We start from the raw sequence: 17,526 nt of genomic DNA on the forward strand, positions 1-17,526 counted from the left end.
CACAGGCACAAAGGCCAAGGTTGGGTTTGTTGCTTTTTTTTTTTTTTTTTTTTTAATGGATAGGGAATCCCCAAGTAACCAATTAAGCTGGCTTTAAGACTTTGAAAAACCAGGGCAGCACAGAGTGAACTTAATGGGAAGCAGATCTGGCCCACTATTTTAAGTAATCTTTAGACAGTAGAGGGGGGAGAAGGGGAAGGCTTAAAGTTTTGCTTGAAGACTGCAGTGGCTGGGAATGTAATTTTGCCCCTAAACATTATCTGTCCTATATTTATAACTTGTTCCAAAAGAACACTAACATGAGCACTTGCAGTATAGAAGTTCAATGCTGTATCGATGTTTAAGGGCCTAAGAGATATCAGGTTCTAAGTTCACAGGTAGATACATCACAGGTGGACACTCACTCTGATCACTTGACAGCCAACAAACTTCCTCCTAGTACAGGAGCAACATCCTCCTACGCACACTTCAACACCCGGGAAGCAACATCACACGGAAAAAATCCTGAGTTTAATAACCGTTTGTGCTTTTTTTTTTTTCCAGATGAACATCCTCACATTAATATGGCCTCTTAGGCTTAGGTCTCCAGTTCCAGTTGGTGTTCATTAAAAAACACCAAAACTACTACACTTGCATCAGCTGGGGAACAAAACAAAGAGTTACACTTCATACTACTTCCTTGAAATGCCCAATTCAAATCCACAGCTGTAGGACAAGACAAAAAAAAAAAAAAAAACAGCAAGTAAAGACGAATATACTATCTTGTACTTCCTCGAGCTACAAAAAAGCATAAGGAAAACCACACATTTTCTTCATCACGGACTACAGTAGAGAGCTGCTGCCTGTACCATCAGCAAGGACTGCAGAAGTCTTCTTGTTAGTTAAGGTCCCATCAAGTAGAATATGACTTCAAGGTTGTTTAGCTTAGCACATCCTTTTTCAAAGCTTCAGGGATGAACAAGTTCCTACAAAGCAAAATCCTGTGCTAAAAGCTGTGTTTATACGGTGCTAAGGATGCACACGTAAACAAGGAAATAAACAGCTCATATCTTTCACATTACATGTAAACGTTACTCGGAAGCACACAGCTCTTAAGAAGAAAACTAACAGCAACGTTCCCAAGCTTAAATACTTAAATAACAGCTAAGGCACTTCAAAACAACTAGTTCATGTCTGAAGTGCTGAAATCACATCGAGATTAGTAAAGACTGTGATGAACTTGCAGGCAAAGGATGCCAGCGGTCGGGACAACTTCTGATATGCACGCAGTCACTTTCTCCAGGATCAAGCCAGCATCTGCCATTCCTCTCTGAACTCTCAGTTCTTATCAGGAAAAAGTTGACTGCTTGTGCTATTACTTGTTCTGGTCCACTTAAAACCAACACTCTAGAGAATCAAGTACAAGTCTCTACACAGACTGTGAGCTCATGGGAAAAAAAAATGCTTTTTTGCTTCTGGCATGCTATTGCTTAGGTAAAACCTTTTCCAGGTGTTTTTATGTCCCCCTGTCCATTTGCATGGAATCATCTTTTCCTCTAAGAGATACAGCACAGACACTTGACAGAAAGCAACCCTTATTTTTTTTGTTTGTTTGTTTTTATATAGGACAGCTGGATTACAGCGAGGTTGCTACATACCTGTTTTACCAATTGTGAATCTGAACTACTCGCTTATGAGCAGCGGGAGTTCATTAATAACTTGTTCCCACTGGTATTTACTCACTCCCTATGTCAGAAACAAACCTTACCCCACAGAGATCACTGCCCCTACTTGGTGCATTAAGATTTTGCAGCAATTGACTCAAATACACAAAGCAATATAGCTTTTCACTTCCTCTTCACATTATGCTTCTATGCTACAGCCTTGGGAAGTAACAACTTTTTTAACATGCCCTGAAATAGAGGGTAGTATATCCCCACCTTCCAAGTGAGAAGATTTGTTTGTTTGTTTTAAATCATCTCATCCAAAAGCAACTTTTGCAACTTCCAAATACAAAACATGAGTATTCGAGACAACTATACAGCATCCCCATACTATATAGACGTTTGTCAGCTGCTCTGTTATACCCTACACTAGCTCACCTCGGAAACAGGGCACTGGCTGCGTGCCTGTTTCTGAAATTCACACCAGCAAGGTCTTTGAAAAGAAAGAAGACAAAAACTATTATGCAATGACATGATTCACAAGTGTTGTTCTGCAAAGTCCTGCTGGAGCTACGCCTTGTGAACCTTCCTGAAAAAGCTGCTGAGCGTAAGCAAGGCGAAAGTCATCGCTCTTACAGCCTGCAGTCAGGAGCCAGGTGGGTTATCCCCACCCGAGCTCGCCAGGACTTCGAGCTACTGCTTTTAGGAGCATTTTTACAAGCCTTTACGTCTGCCTTGCTTTCATGGTCCTGCTCCCGCGAAGCCAGCCTGGGACACCCATTACACCCAGGAGCCTGCTCGCAGCGACCTGCAGGGGCTCTGCTGCCGCACCTGCCCGGCCCCATGGCAGCAGGGAGGGCTGAGGAGAGGGCCCCGGCGGCAGGACCGGCAGCCGGGGAAGCCGCAGCAGGGCTGGGGAGCCGCTGCCCGGCCGCCCCACGGCGGAGCCCCACCGGCACGGGGCCTACCGGCAGCGCGCTGGGCTGAAAGGGAAAGAAAAAGAGGGAAGGGAAGGGAACGAGGGCAGCGAAACGGGCAGGAAAAAAACACAGAGGCGATAAAGAAACGGCTGCAGGAGCAGGGCAGGGCGGCCCGGTGGCAGCAGGCTGCGCCGGAGGGGCAGCGGCCGCCCCCGGCACAACTTTCCCCAACTCGCCCCCTCCCCGCTGCCGGGCCGCCCCCTGCCCTGCCCTGCCCTGCCCTGCCCTTCTTTCCCTTCCCTTCCCTTCCCGCTGCCCCGCACTCGCCTCCTCGCCGCCGTTCTCCTGGGCGCCGTTGCCGACGCTCGCCATGTTCCCGCTGGGCTGACGGCGGCCGCCGGTCCCGCTCCCTGCTCCCCGCTCCCCGCTCCCCGCCGCCCGGTGCACGCCTCCCGCCCGCCCCCGCTCGGCTCGGCTCGGCTCGGCCCGGCCCGGCCCGGCCCGGCCCGGCCCCGCCGCCCCCCGCCGGCCGCCCGCCCGGCAGCGCCGCTGTCCGCGCCCCCTGCTTTGCATCGCTGGCCCCGCCCTGGCCCCGCGGGCTCGGGCCCGCAGCCCGGGCAGCGGCGGGCCAGGGTAGCTGGCGAGGCCTCTGCTGCGCTCTGCGCCTCGGGTCTCGTCCCGGGGCAGCGCTGCGGGGCCGCAGGGGACACAGCAGGCTTGCCTCCTGCAGGGGATGGGGCAGGTGCCCGCCACCTGCGGTCCCGTTGGACCTTGGAGTCGTTCAGCAGCCTGTGGCCAGGCGCTGTGGAAGGGCTGTTGTATCCCCACAGTGGCTGGCGGTAGAGGAGAGAGTTTGGAAAGCAGCTGGCTGAGAGGAGCGCTCTCCAGTTCCCTCGCTCTGCCTTCTCCTGGGGTATGGATGTAGTTGGCAGTACCGTAATGTTCTCCAAAAACCTGCCAGTTCCCACTTCTACCTATTCAGCAAGCTGATGTCAAGTTCCACTAAAAGACCATTTAGAGACCATCATGTCACCACATCCTACAAGTTACATCTCTGCCGCAGCCCCTGTTAAAAAAATAAACACTTTCGATAGAAGCAGAGTCAGATGAAGAGGGAAAGGGTGCTGAGCAGATTCAGCTAACCAGGAGGTAGATGCAGTGTCAGGGCTTTTCGCAACATTGGGGATTGCAGTCTAGATATAGGCAAGGTTCCTCAGCCTGAGGCCAAAGTACAAGCTTTCAATATAGGCTTGCAACTGAAATGTTCCTCAGGTCTTATCTAGACTGCTCTGTTTTATCTGCACTACTATTTTTACACTGCTTAGCAGGAAGGAAACCTGACTTAAATACATTCCTCTGTACTGCAAGACAGCGTCCTTGTCACTCAAGGTGGTGCAGACACTCTGTTCTCTCATACTCCTATTGCACTGGAGTAAGTTTCTTCAGTGGCAACTTCCTGGAAGGTACTTCAGGGATGTTATATATCCAGGACTAATCTGCAATACATGAAACATGCTTGTAGTGCAAATGCAGTCGATAGGCCCACACATGCCTTGTATTTAATTCAGGACAGCCCACACAGCTCTACCTGAAATTCATATTACCATTACATCATAATCTTACGCTGTTCACAGAATCACAATCACGGAGTCACAGAATGGCTGAGGTTGGAACGGACCTCTGAAAACCGCCTGGTCCAACCCCCCCCTGCACAGCAGGATCACCCAGAGCACATTGTACAAGTTGGTATCCAGGCAGGTTTTGAATATCTCCAGAGAAGAAGACTCCATAACCTCTCTGGGCAACCTGTTCCAGTGCTCCATCACCCTCACAGTAAAGAAGTTTTCTCAAGTTCAGATGGGACCTCCCATGTTTCAGTTTGTTTGCCTCTTGTCCTGTCGCTAGGCACCACTGAAAAGAGTCTGGCCCATCCTCTTGACATCTTCCCTTCAGGTATCTATACACACTGATAAGATCCTCTCACTATCAGTCTTTTTTCCTCCAAGCTAAACAGGCCCAGCTCTCTCAGCCTCTCCTCATATGAGAGGTGCTCCAATCCCCTAATCATCCAAGCGCTCTGCTAGGCTTGCTCCAGTAGCTCCATTACACAGGTTATCATCTTCTGTTGAAGACATGACTACTTTTATCCTTCAGCTGCAAAAGCAACCCCTTCTAGACATCTTTTTGCTTGGAGTAGCAGACTACCTCCATTTCAAAAACTAATTTTCAACTAGTATTCCTCTATAACAGAATACTATGTGTTACATAGTGTGTGAGTAAGATAGCTTATATGTAAGTTCTCCAAGTTCTGGGAACATGGTCCTTGAAGATGAGAACCAGATATACCACTATGTAGCACCTACTCATATAGGCAATTGCTCACTAACAGTTCTATCTAGAACAAATAAAAACTTAGCTTAGTCCCTTATGTTCTTGTAGAAACTGGTAAAGGACTATAGCACCAACACTCATGACATTAGGTTGGAGAAATTACACTAATTACGGAGTTTGTAGTCATGAGTAGTACTGCATGTGCAGGAGACAACTGCATTTGAGTCAATGTTTTTAAAATAACATACTCTGCAAGTTCAAGGCTAAGTTTTAGGTCAACATCACTTTGTCATGATCAGCTCTTGATAAGTTGCAGTTATATTGTTGTATTCTTTCCTCCCTGCCAAGTCCTTTAGATCATTTATATGCTTTTGGACAAATGAAAGCTATATCTGTTAGTGGTCTTTCTCTGATCAGAACAAAGATGTATGCTAAAATGATCATGGTAGAGAGAACTGCATCATATCATTCCTGACCCAGGTAGCAAAACCACAAAAAATACTTCTGAAGTCTGAACACAGGTCCTGTGAAAGGCAGAGCAATGACTGAGTTTCGCTTGTTTTTTTGACAGGCTATCACAGGCCATATTTCCATTTAGGTCACTGTAATAGCAGTCAAAAGGGTATCTCAAAGCCCCCCAATTGGCTTTAATGGGTTTAATCATCCTTCCCCTTGTCCCTTGAAATTTAGTCATTGAAGAAAGACCTCGCACATTCCTTTTCCTTGTAGTTTTCCACTTGTAAATAAATAAATAAATAACACTTCTGAAGCAGTTGTTTACAAGAGCTAACAGGTCTGAATCTCCTGAGATAAGAAACCTGTGGCAGTTCCCAGACAGCTTGGGTTTCCGTCCATTTGAATGTAGATACCTCCAGAGCAAGAATTAGGAAGATTATGAGCTGATTAATAATCTTCCATAGAGCATTCCAGTGAATTGGTTGAAAGGATTTACCTGAGATATGAGAGAGGAGGTGAGTCCTTGAGACACCATTCCCCTCTTCATAGCACAGCTGTATAGAATTCCCACCCAACAGAAGCCTGCCTGTATTTTCCCTCATTTTCTGATCTAGCACCTGCATGCTGCTGTGTTAACATGATTTAGATATTTGATAGCTCTGCTAGTCTTTCCTTCTGCAGTATACCTATTCACTGGATATTTGCCTGATTATAAAAATTCACAGAACAATGAGGGGGGAAAAAGAGATTTTTCTTAAGCTTCTGTAATCAAATACTAAGGTTCAACAAGGATGAAAAGTCCTATTCTGCTTCTCATGATCAGATAGTGAACACAGAAGGGTAAAAACAATTTCAATGTAAACATTTGGTACAGATTTAGTTTTATGGAGGTCTGTGCTTGAGAACAGGCCTGCCAAAAAAGAGCCTATGAAGTTGCCTTAGTATTTCTGAGGCTACTTTCCAGTAGGATTAGACTGTCTCAGACTCTCTCAAGTAGAAGAACTGTAGATACCAATCATTAAACAATTAGCTGTTTCACGGATGGAGGTGGGGCAGGTGAGCAAGACAGAAACTAAGTCCCACCTAGTTCCAGAAGAATTATTTCATAAACTACCAATTAAAGCAATGAGTACTCTTAGCAGTGCAAGCTGCATGTGAGTCTACTCATATAAACATGCCACAAAGGACTTGCTGACAGGAATAAGAATCACTGAGTTTGAGGAATACCTTTCAAGATCAAGAGACTACGTTTCTGTACTGCGGTATGGCGTTAGAAGCCAGCTAAGCAAGTATATATATGTATATATATATACTTGACGTATATTTTTTTAGTATATATTTGCAGTAACTTAGCAGACATGCCAACTCATAAAGACCTTCAGCAAAAGCAAGAAGGAATAGCCAAGACAGAAAAATAGATGATGGTGGATTTTCCTGTGGACTGTAACAGCAATGCTGTAACCTCTAAGCATTTTATTTTTAAATCATCATAGTTATGTCAATTAAGATGAAGATCTCCTCCAGATTCAAAATATTGTTTATTTCCACAAGCTGAACTAGTCTGTGGCTTGCGAACAGTATTTTGGAGATTACTGTAGCAGCAGTAGTGATCTCTTTAAAGTTAAGACACATGAGAGTGCATTTGTGTGTACATATCATTGTATGAGAAGGCTGAGATTGATAATCAGGTTGTTTCCTTGTGTCCTCCCCCTCCTTCCCCTCCCAGCCACACACACACTCGGCTGCTACCAAACAGACCTGGAACAAGAAGTCTCATGTTTTCCCTTAGTCTCTAGAAAGAATATCAACTCCAGTTGTTGGAAAGCAGCTGCTTTCCCACAGGCAGCCGCAGGGAGAGCTTAGCAAGCCATAAAGTAGCCCGCCTTGTCAATGCAATAATTATAATCACCAGGAAAGCCAGTGTCCTCAGAATATGTTCTCTGGCATCAAGCCCCAACAGAATGGTATAAGGAGATGGACCAACCAAACCAGCATATACTTTTTCTAAAAGATGTCAGAGATAGCAGGCTCTCCAAGACACTTTCTGGCATGGAGGCAGCACTATGTCATGTACATGTAGTATTCAAGTACTCTGCAAAGACTACATACAGTCATCAAATAAAGCTTAAAGTATAGGACTGTTACAGTTAAATGTTTTCTGCCCTTAATTAGTTGCTTCATCTCAATCCTTTTTGCTAGACTCATCAAGAATTTTCTGTGGAAGATAAGCATCTTGGCATTACTTCTTTCATGAGTATATTAATGCAGTGGCTTTGGTTTGGGTTTTGGTTTTAAATACTTAGAGTTTCATCTTCCATTAGGCACTTTTAAAGATCCGCAGTCATTTCGAACTCCCACATTATATTTCCATAATTAAAAGTGGTAGCCGTATTAAAGTCAAAGTAGAGCCACCAGTTCTTTTGATCTGACAGCCATGTTTCCCTTCAGTCACTGTACTAGCATGTTGCAATGAAGGATGTGGTGAGAAGACATACAGAACTGTTATTTCACCATGTCCATGATTAGAAGAGGGGTGGTCAGGTAGTTACCAGAAAGTCCAGCATAAACACGGTCTGGAAAAATATCCAAAAGAAATTTTCCTCTACTAAGGGAAGCCCTGCCTCCTTCTCAATGCCAGGTCAAGGACAATAATGTGCTTTGGATAAAGCTCAGTGATTTTTCTCAGTTACCATGCTTTGTTTCTTTGAACATGAAGCAGGTTGTATAAGCTATCCTCAGTGAAAGCATAGTGCAATCAATGCGCCTAGCTTTCAGCCACCCGCTAACACTCTTACCGATGTATCTACACAAACACTGTTTGCATGCTAGTTTCTAGCAACACTTCTACAGGTGCCACCTGTGACTTATGGGCTATGGCATTATTTTGTGCATCTCCTTACTGTATCTCTAGGGAAGAACCAGAAAACTGCAAGGTCTTTATTACATCTGAGGAGGTTTAAAAGTCACCCCCAATTTCTGTGATTCTAGACAGCAAAGCCACAGACCTGCCTGATATTCCATTTCATCTGGAAGACCAGCTCAGCGTCCCATCACCAAAACTCTTTCTCCTCATGGTGTCTTCAATGATCAGCATTCTCTCTTCAAACCTTATGCATCCCATCACACTTTTATGGCATTTCCTCCCCTTTTTCATTTTCCCTTATTTCTTTCCCCTTCCCCATTTCCTCCCCTCTAAACAAGCAAAAGTTACAGAATCACAGAATGGTTTGGGTTGGAAGGGCCCTTAAAGATCATCTAATTCCAATTCCACTGCCATGGTCAGGGACAGGTCAGCAGGACCTACTGCTTCCCAAACATCCTTATTTCACCTCCTCCACTAGAGTAATTTCAGGCAAAGTACTTACAGAATCCATTTGCCAACACCTTCTTCCCCCCTTCTTCTTTTTGATAAATATAAATGTAGAATAAGGGTATTAAAATAATAATATAAATAAATAAATAAATAAATAGAACAAGCCTGTGCAAACTCCTTATAACCCCTTCCTCAGACACTTCAGGAATGTTAATGTTATTTCCCACCAAAAGCAAAACAATAGGCATATTGGTTTAAATCTAACAAAACACTAATAACTCTAATTATCTATGATAATCAATAGGAAATTAGGAGCTTCAATACATTTTTTTTTCTATCTTGGTCATTCACATTCATCCTTCAGACAGACCAACACAACTCCAATATATAAATAGGCATCCTGATCTAGAGTGGATAAAAAATTGACAGACCTGGAAATTTTTGGATTAAAACAGAGCTTGGTTCTGACTCAACAAACGTGGTGTTTCTCAACAAATGTTTTTCTTTGTTAAAATTCCAACCTACTCAGATACCTAGAAATCCAAGAGTAAGAATCACACCCAAGCAAAATCTAGTATTACTGTCTAAGACTTAGCAGGCTTAGAGAACAACATTACTGAGGACTAAGGATAATTCTATTTAATATTCAAAAGTAGCCATCTGCCTCACAAGAATAAATATGCTTTCTCTCATCTGTTTCAGACTCAAGTCAACTGAATGTCATCTTATCCAGAATTAATTTTCTCAGGTTGGATAGTGAAAATCGAATCAAACCAGCAACTTCAATTAGGGGGAAAGAAAAAAAGTGGCAAGAAAAGTATGAGAGGAAATTTTGTAGTCTGTTATACTTTACCATTAAAGTTAGGTCACAACAGAAACTGAGAAGAGCTTGGTTTACAACAACTTTAGCAGATGAAGCACTGTTTGTGCCTATTGAGAAGTAAATGTAATAATAACTCATGCAATTGTGTCCTGGAGAACCATAAAACTGACTTCTTCCAAAGAGAGCAATTTATGAGAGAAAAGAGAACACACTGACCATGAGAAAGGAAAAAGGTGACGTGTAACAGCATTTGGCACAGCTTAAGCTCAGAAAGCAGCAAAGAAACTGAATAACTTTGAAGATGACACGGAAGTAAACTGTACATTTTAGTCTAAATACTTTCAAGACATGGGAAAATCTTCAGTAAACTACAAGCCACAGAAACATATGTTTTGATTTATTTTATTTTGCAGTGCACAAGTATGAAAGACCATTGCCTGTATTTTCTCCAAAGAATTTTCTGGGGGAAAGGAGTGCTGTGTATAATATTTCTCCTAAATCAGACGTGTTTTTTTAATATATTTTTATGTTTTATTTTAATGTGTATTCCCTTCTCTGCTCACTCATTCAAGCTAGAGCATTTTCTAGCAGGTGTTCAAGGGACCCACCTATAACTTCTGTCAGCAGGCCAGGTGATTAGCCCTTTCTTGTCCTGCAGCAAGCGGTACGTTTGTGTCTTTTGGTATGTTCTGTCTCATCTCTGCAGGTTTGTATGTTTCTCTCCACTCCTTTACAGCTAAGGAGTTTACTGCTACTTCAGCAAGATATTTTATCTCTGTTTCTCCCAGTCTTATCTCCATGCTTCTCCGTGTTTAACTTTCATCCCACTTATTTTCGTTGGAAGGATACCAATGTTCCTTTTCCCAGCCTCTTGTGGAAGTTTTTTTTTTTTCAGAGAATAATGTAGTAATGAGAGTGGAAAGGACTTCTGAAAGTGTTCTAGTCAACCCTCCATTTTATTTATGATGTAAAAAGCCAGATTAAATCATGGTAATTATTTATAAAATAAAATAAATGAATATGTCCTCACTTTCATTGCTACTAGTATGATGCTTATTGTTTGCATGGTATATTGGGAATGACTGATCATCTCTTGCTAAATAAACTCTTAAAGATGTTGGTGAATTGTTGCAGTTTAATAGGGTGGATTTTTTATTGTTTTATTTTGAAACCTTATGAAACCTTTGGTTCCATTAATAATTCAAACTGTATTTTGTCATGTCGGCCTTTTATTAACTTCAAGAAATTAAGCTTCAGAAAGTTTGCTCATAAATTCTTCAGTAGTTAGAGCAAACAACATCTTTGAAATGATATATGTATTCAGCTTAATCTTGTTCAAGTGCCTTTTCTTCACATCCTGTAGTATTTTTACAAGAAAAGGCAAAACAAAAGGTCCAACTTCACCTTACAGAAATTCTCTTTGCCTTACTAGCAAAAGTTCTCAAAGTCATATTTGCCAGAAAACATCTACTACATCTTTTGTCTATTCATTTTGTTATTCTTTCATTGCTCTTGAAACAGCATGTTCTGGTTTGAACCATCTGAACAGATGGTTGTAATGTGTCCAAGTCACCAGAGAATAAAGATGCCTGAATGCAACCCCGTCCTTCCCCCACCAAAAAAAAATCCCCAAAACCAAACCCGAAATGTCATGTGTACACAAACATGTTCTTCTTCCCACAAGGAAGCAATAATTTTATCTCTGAATACAGATCATATGACTTAACAGCAGGACAGCAATTTATAGTTGGTAAATTGTATCCAAAAAACTTCCCTTCACATTGCAGGAAAATACGTGGCTTTATTTTTTGTTTGTTTATTTACTTGTCTTTTAGCTCCTTTAATGCTTGATACATTTATCCACTTCGAGGGCAAAAGTTTTTAAACAAATTAAAAACCTGCAAAACAGATGCATGGGCTTCTTTTCTCTGGAAGACACCGTATTCAGAAGCTCCTACTGTAATGGCAGGTCTGTGCCCCTCTTACTCAGAAAAGAGGTTTCGCTGCTGATTGGGTAGGGACTGTGCCTGCTTTGCAGCCTCTGACTGAATTCCAGTCACACGTGGCTGGGAAAAGGCTGTCTCATTTGGGGACATTAACCCCACTTGATGCATTATGACTCCATGACACTTGGCATGTGTGCCAAATGACCTGAGAGTATCTTGATTAGTTAGACCTCTTGAGGCCTGAATGTGACTCTTCATGAACTTCCATGTTATGGAAAGATACTTATCAAGAACAATAAGAGCTGTTATGCTCTCCTACTAGTATTTTTAGAGCAAACAGTACTCATTATTAACTTGTTAAGTACAACTACTGTAAGTCTCAAGTGCTATTTCTAGAATTAACTCTGAACTTTAGCTGTATTTATGATTTAATTTGTTCATTCAAGCCATCTGTTATTTAAGAAGTCCTAAAACCACAGGATTTAAACAACCAATTTCTCTAAAATGCTTCTATTTATTATTCAATATGTAATAAATAAATCTAGATGAAGGGCAGGTGTAGATAAATCCAAGCTTGCCTTGTCCATACTTTACATTTGTTGCATCTTATCTAGCTCTTAATCAAAACCCCAGCAGGCATGTTAGCTTGAAGTGGTGCCCAAAGTAATACACTTTCATACCAGATTGTTCTGCAGCAGTTTCCAAATGTTCCTCCACTAGAACTGGAAGTATACGTTCTGTATCAAAAACTTTGTAATGTACTTTGTGGCAGCTAATTTGGCCAATGATTTGCAGACTGAAGGAACTGAGAAACAAAGATAACAACTTCCAAAAGGGATCTGAGGGTGAGTGGATTTGTGGAGGACTATGCAGAAAAAGCATGTGGTGAATTTACCAGATGCTCATCTGTAAATTGTAGCAAATTTGGGCTCCCTAGTGAGTGGAGCTAGTAGAAGGCTGTCCTATAGATAAATTGTGAAAGTATTTGTGTCAGCCTTATCCTGACTGTAGGCCAAATCCAGAGCCTGACAAGGAAAGCAGTGTATTAATGGCATGCATTTGATTTGATTTAAACCAGTGATAAAACAAGTAAAAAAATATATTGTATGGGTGGATTTCAGATAGATGTTTCTGTATGCAATAAAAATAAATTCTCAGAAGTAATCCTGGCTTGATTAGTGTACTCAGTACTGTGTGGCTAAAGTTCAGGAGATGTTAAAACATCGAATTAAGAGTAGGTATTTGCTGAGTAACAATTTCCTTTATTAGTCACATATAACCAAAAGGAAATGTCTGTGTACATGCAAAATACCACACATGTTGAAGTCAGTAAGAAAAAAAAAACAAACAACCAACGTTTTATTTCAATTTATTTTCTGCTCTCAAATGTTTCAAGGTTAAGATTAGAAATATTTGCTTTTTTTGTATGTGCATTTCCATTCTCATTTCCCACAAAAAAAAAAAATAAAAAAAAAAATAAAATATCCCAATTTAAATTTTGGTTTTTAAAAAAACAGTACAACTTCAGTATGCTTACTCAAAGACATTTTGGCATCACATGACAAAAACAGATTGAGCCTTTTCAGCTCCGGCACATGAAGTGCCAAATGCAGTTTCAGAGTATGGGTACATGAACAAGATACCAGGAGATGTGAATGCACACTGAATTAGCTACTACGCATGACTACCATCCAAATACCCTGTCTTGTGACAACTGCAAGGTAGTTTTCCTGTGAAAGGCATTGGAATAAACTTGTTCTCATTCAGCATTGCCCAAATTATTATTAGCTAAAGTGTTGTAAATTGTCACAATTGTCTTTACCATAATTTACTCACATTGGTGTGTCTAATGCACACCCCTTCCCTTCCCTTCCCTTCCCTTCCCTTCCCTTCCCTTCCCTTCCCTTCCCTTCCCTTCCCTTCCCTTCCCTTCCCTTCCCTTCCCTTCCCTTCCCTTCCCTTCCCTTCCCTTCCCTTCCCTTCCCTTCCCTTCCCTTCCCTTCCCTTCCCTTCCCTTCCCTTCCCTTCCCTTCCCTTCCCTTCCCTTCCCTTCCCTTCCCTTCCCTTCCCTTCCCTTCCCTTCCCTTCCCTTCCCTTCCCTTCCCTTCCCTTCCCTTTCTCTCCCTTTTCTTTTCCCTGTCTGCCTATCTATCTCTCTATCTATCTATCTCTCTATCTATCTCTGTCTCTATCTATCTATCCAGTATCCCTGCATCTGCCCAAAACTTATTACAAAGTTTTCTTTCTTTATTTATTTATTTATTTTATTTCTTTATCCCTGGAAGTCTTCAAAAGACGTTTAGATGTAGAGCTTAGGGATATGGTTTAGTGGGGACTGTTAGCGTTAGGTCAGAGGTTGGACTCGATGATCTTGAGGTCTCTTCCAACCTAGAAAATTCTGTGATTCTGTAACCAAGCACTGCAGGTAATTTCTGAAAATTTATCATATTTCATTAGGTTCATACAGCTTTATTCTCAGTACAACTTGAGGACAAGCAATATGCAAAGCTTAAGTAGAGAAATGACATTATATTTGTTCATACAGGATGCAAAGGAAATATGTGGCAAAGCAGGGAACAGAATCCAAGTACTGTCCATATATTTGATCTTTTGAATAAGATCAGTAAATACCTAGAAGTCATGAAAGACATCATAAAAAAAATGGAAAAGACAGGCTGACAACAGCCAAGGTAGCACTCTCCATGCTAGCATGCATTTCCAAATGTTTGAATTGCATTTCATTTGGGCTCCTTGGCACCAAACTCTGCAGCTTCCATTACAGCAGCACTTCACATTCTCAGCCTTCTGGTAATATAAATGGTTGTGCTATGACTAGTAGTTCAAGACAATCCCAACGCTGCTTCAGAAGTTGCAAGCTGTCTTCTATTATGCAAGGATCCACAGGGATTTCTTTATCTTTGGAACAACCACAGAACTTCTCCTTGAGTTGAGTCAGTTTACCTTTGTTAGACACAGGCATGATGAATTTTCTGAACACAGATATACATAAGAGGATTTTATTGTCCCAGAAATCATAAGGTCATAAGAACAGCTGTGCTTTACATGTTCCACTAGTCTGTTCCTGTTTGTTACTTGAAATGCAAGTGTGTTTTTCAGTAACATATTATAAAAACTGTTATTAGTCTTAATCTGATCCTGAAAATGTTTAGAAGTAGTCCTAATCTGATCTTAATTCTGTTTTTCATCAATGACATTTATGTGAAATTTTGGGTTTTAAGTCTTTTTTCCTGATCACATTCACAGCTATATTCATAGAAAAAAATATTATAGGGTGGCAAAATAAATTTTGTGGCAATCACTGACTCCAGCGCTGGTCTTCCGACTGCCAGCCAGCTGACGGTCTGAAGTCAGATAACATGGAGAAATGGAGAGTTTCCAAATGGCAAACTAACTTATCCCCAACAATTCCATGCATTGGGGAAATTCATGGTTCTAGCTTTTGTTAGTTACAGTTTGACTGTCTACTCAATATGCAGCAGTTATCTAAACACAAAACCATTGCTAAATGATTAGGAAGGATTTGAATCAGCAAATAAATCATCCCTTACTACTGACAGCAATAATGCAATAATCTTTTCAACTATCAATAGTTGACTTTTAACTATCAATAGTTAAAAAGCAAATGTTAAGCACTGGCTCAGAAAACTGCTAAATTGTTTACACCTATAATGAAAACTGTGCAGACACTTCTATCTAGAGGTGAACACCCTGCAATTGCAATAGATGGAGATTGAAAGAAGAAGAAGAAAAAAAAAAAAAAAAGAGCTTTTTTTTTTTTTTTTTTTTATATAGTTTACAGACTAAAGCATGTGGGTGATCTCTTCCTGTAAATACAGATGGCTGTGAGCCACAGTAGGTCATGTTGAGAAGCCAGACATTTATTTGTGGGTTTCCTATTTCCCACTGAAAGAAGGATTACTTGACAGAAATCATATATTTGTAGTTCTTAAAATAAAATCTTTTGAATTGGACAGATTTGATTTAAAATGCATTATAGGTGCATCAAGTAGAAGCTTAAAAATGGTGTGTCTGAATGCAAATAAGGGCTGCAGATTTAGGTTTTGAAATTTTCTTATAAAGATGGAATAGATAAATTGTCACAGTACATATTATCACAAGATTTTATGCCTGTTTGAGACAACATACAAGGTCATAAATCATGGAAAATAAGACAGAGCACTGGGATGCAGCCACATGCAAAGACATAAATAGATAGGAAGAACAAGACAGTGGTTAGAAAACAAGTCTGGAGCTTGAGTAACTAGTTCTACTGCCTGCCCTGGCACATACTGGCTAGACGACGCTGTGCTAGACACCTTGTCTTTCCATGCCACAGTCCTATAACAATACTGCCTTCCATCGGTAGGGTGTCACTCTAATAGATATTTGCATAACCCTCTTGACTCTATAATTACCTAAATGTTGCCTACCTGTAAGAGGTCTGTATGCCAACAGCCCAACCTATAGTGGTCAATGTGCTTATCTTGGCTTATAAATACATATTCCTCTCACTGGGAGCTGTGGGTTGGGAGGTGAGGAGAATCACAGTAACTGCTTTGTTTGATCCACAGTCTCTCCTTCAGTCAGCCAAGCCACGCCAGTAGCACTAGTAGTAAGTAGTAACCAACAGGAGTCTAAAAAGATTGGCTCATCTCCTAGGGTGCAGCCGAAGTACTTAAACCTGTGTCCCCATGCAAAAAATGCCTGTAACAGCCGAGATGACACCAGTTTATTTACTTTGTAGGAATCACCCCATACACTGGCAACCCAAGATAAGGAGACATCACCTGAGCTTTCCTGCAGCAGGAAGTTATTTTCATAGAAACATAGAATATCCTGAATTGGAAGGGACCCACAAGGATCATTGCGTCCAACTCCTGCCTCTACTCAGGACCACCCAAAAATCATACCCTGTGTCTGAGAGCATTGTCCAAATGCTTCTTGAACTCCAGCAGACTCAGTGCTGTGACCACTGCCCTGGGGAGCCTGGCCCAGTGCCTGACCCACCTCTGGGTGCAAACCCTTTCCCTAAGCCCCAGCCTGACCCTCCCCTGTCCCAGCTCCATGCCGTTCCCTCGGGTCCTGTCACTGTCCCCAGAGAGCAGAGCTCAGCGCCTGCCCCTCCGCTCCCCTCCTGAGGGAGCTGCAGGCCGCCATGAGGCCTCCCCTCGGCCTGCTCTGCTCAGGGCTGAGCAAACCAAGGGACCTCAGCTGCTCCTTGTACGTCTTGCCCTCTAGACCCTTCACCACTTTTGTTGCCCTTCTTTGGACGCTCTCTAATAGTTTTATGTCCTTCTCATATTGTGGTGCCCAAAACTGCACACAGTACTTGAGATGAGGCTGCACCAGCACACAGCTGAGCGGAACAATCCCTTCCCTTGACCAGCTAGTGATGCCATGCCCGATGCACCCCAGGGCATGGTTGGCCCTCCTGGCTGCCAGGGCACACTATTGACTTGCCATCAACCAGAATGCCCGATCTCCTTCCATGGGTCTGCTCTCCAGCAGTGTTTTTCATAATGAGAAACAAAGGAGAACGTAGGGTGTCAAACGACGAGATAGTGGTAGTTTAATGGTATTAAACTACCCCTGTATGGCTGCATTGGTCAATAGCTTAGAGGAGGATGTGGAGACCATCTTCAGGTAAAATAAGAAGCCCCATGTGACATAGCACCAGGCTCAGCCAGTTGCTGTACAGAGGACGCATTGCCACTGGGAACACAGATTGAACAGACAGCCTGGGGTCCACAGAAGAAGCAACAAAATTTCATCCAGGGAGAATAGTATTTTGAAGGCCAAATGGGAACCATTCTCTGAGGGAACAAACCATCTGCAACCATGCACATTTTGGTACTCATCTTAACTAGAAAATCTAATTATATAGAGTAATTCCCCAAAGATTCAGATCAGCTGAAACTGTCTATGTAACAGAATACTGATTTATTAGCACAATATTAATAGATACTACTTTAATTTTATTAAAGGGGATGTCTTGAATTTAAGAATTGTATGTATTTATAATCCCATTTGTAAAAAATAAAATAAAATAAAATAAAGTAAAGTAAAATAAAAT

At 41.9% G+C, this 17,526-nt stretch overlaps 1 protein-coding gene across 1 annotated transcript in view; it reads right to left on the reverse strand.

Moving 5' to 3' along the window:
• The window catches only part of TTC39B (tetratricopeptide repeat domain 39B), an 80,945-nt gene extending 77,975 nt beyond the window's left edge, over positions 1–2,970 (reverse strand). The window contains exon 1 of the mRNA XM_082783867.1: positions 2,891–2,970. Coding sequence (XP_082639993.1) covers positions 2,891–2,935 — 45 coding nt within the window. The 5' untranslated portion in view covers positions 2,936–2,970. The remainder of the gene's footprint in view (positions 1–2,890) is intronic.
• Between the last annotated feature and the right edge of the window lie 14,556 nt (positions 2,971–17,526).

This window comes from Aythya marila, assembly GCF_965140915.1.
Source record: "Aythya marila genome assembly, chromosome: Z".
In the NCBI taxonomy this organism is placed as follows: domain Eukaryota; kingdom Metazoa; phylum Chordata; class Aves; order Anseriformes; family Anatidae; genus Aythya; species Aythya marila.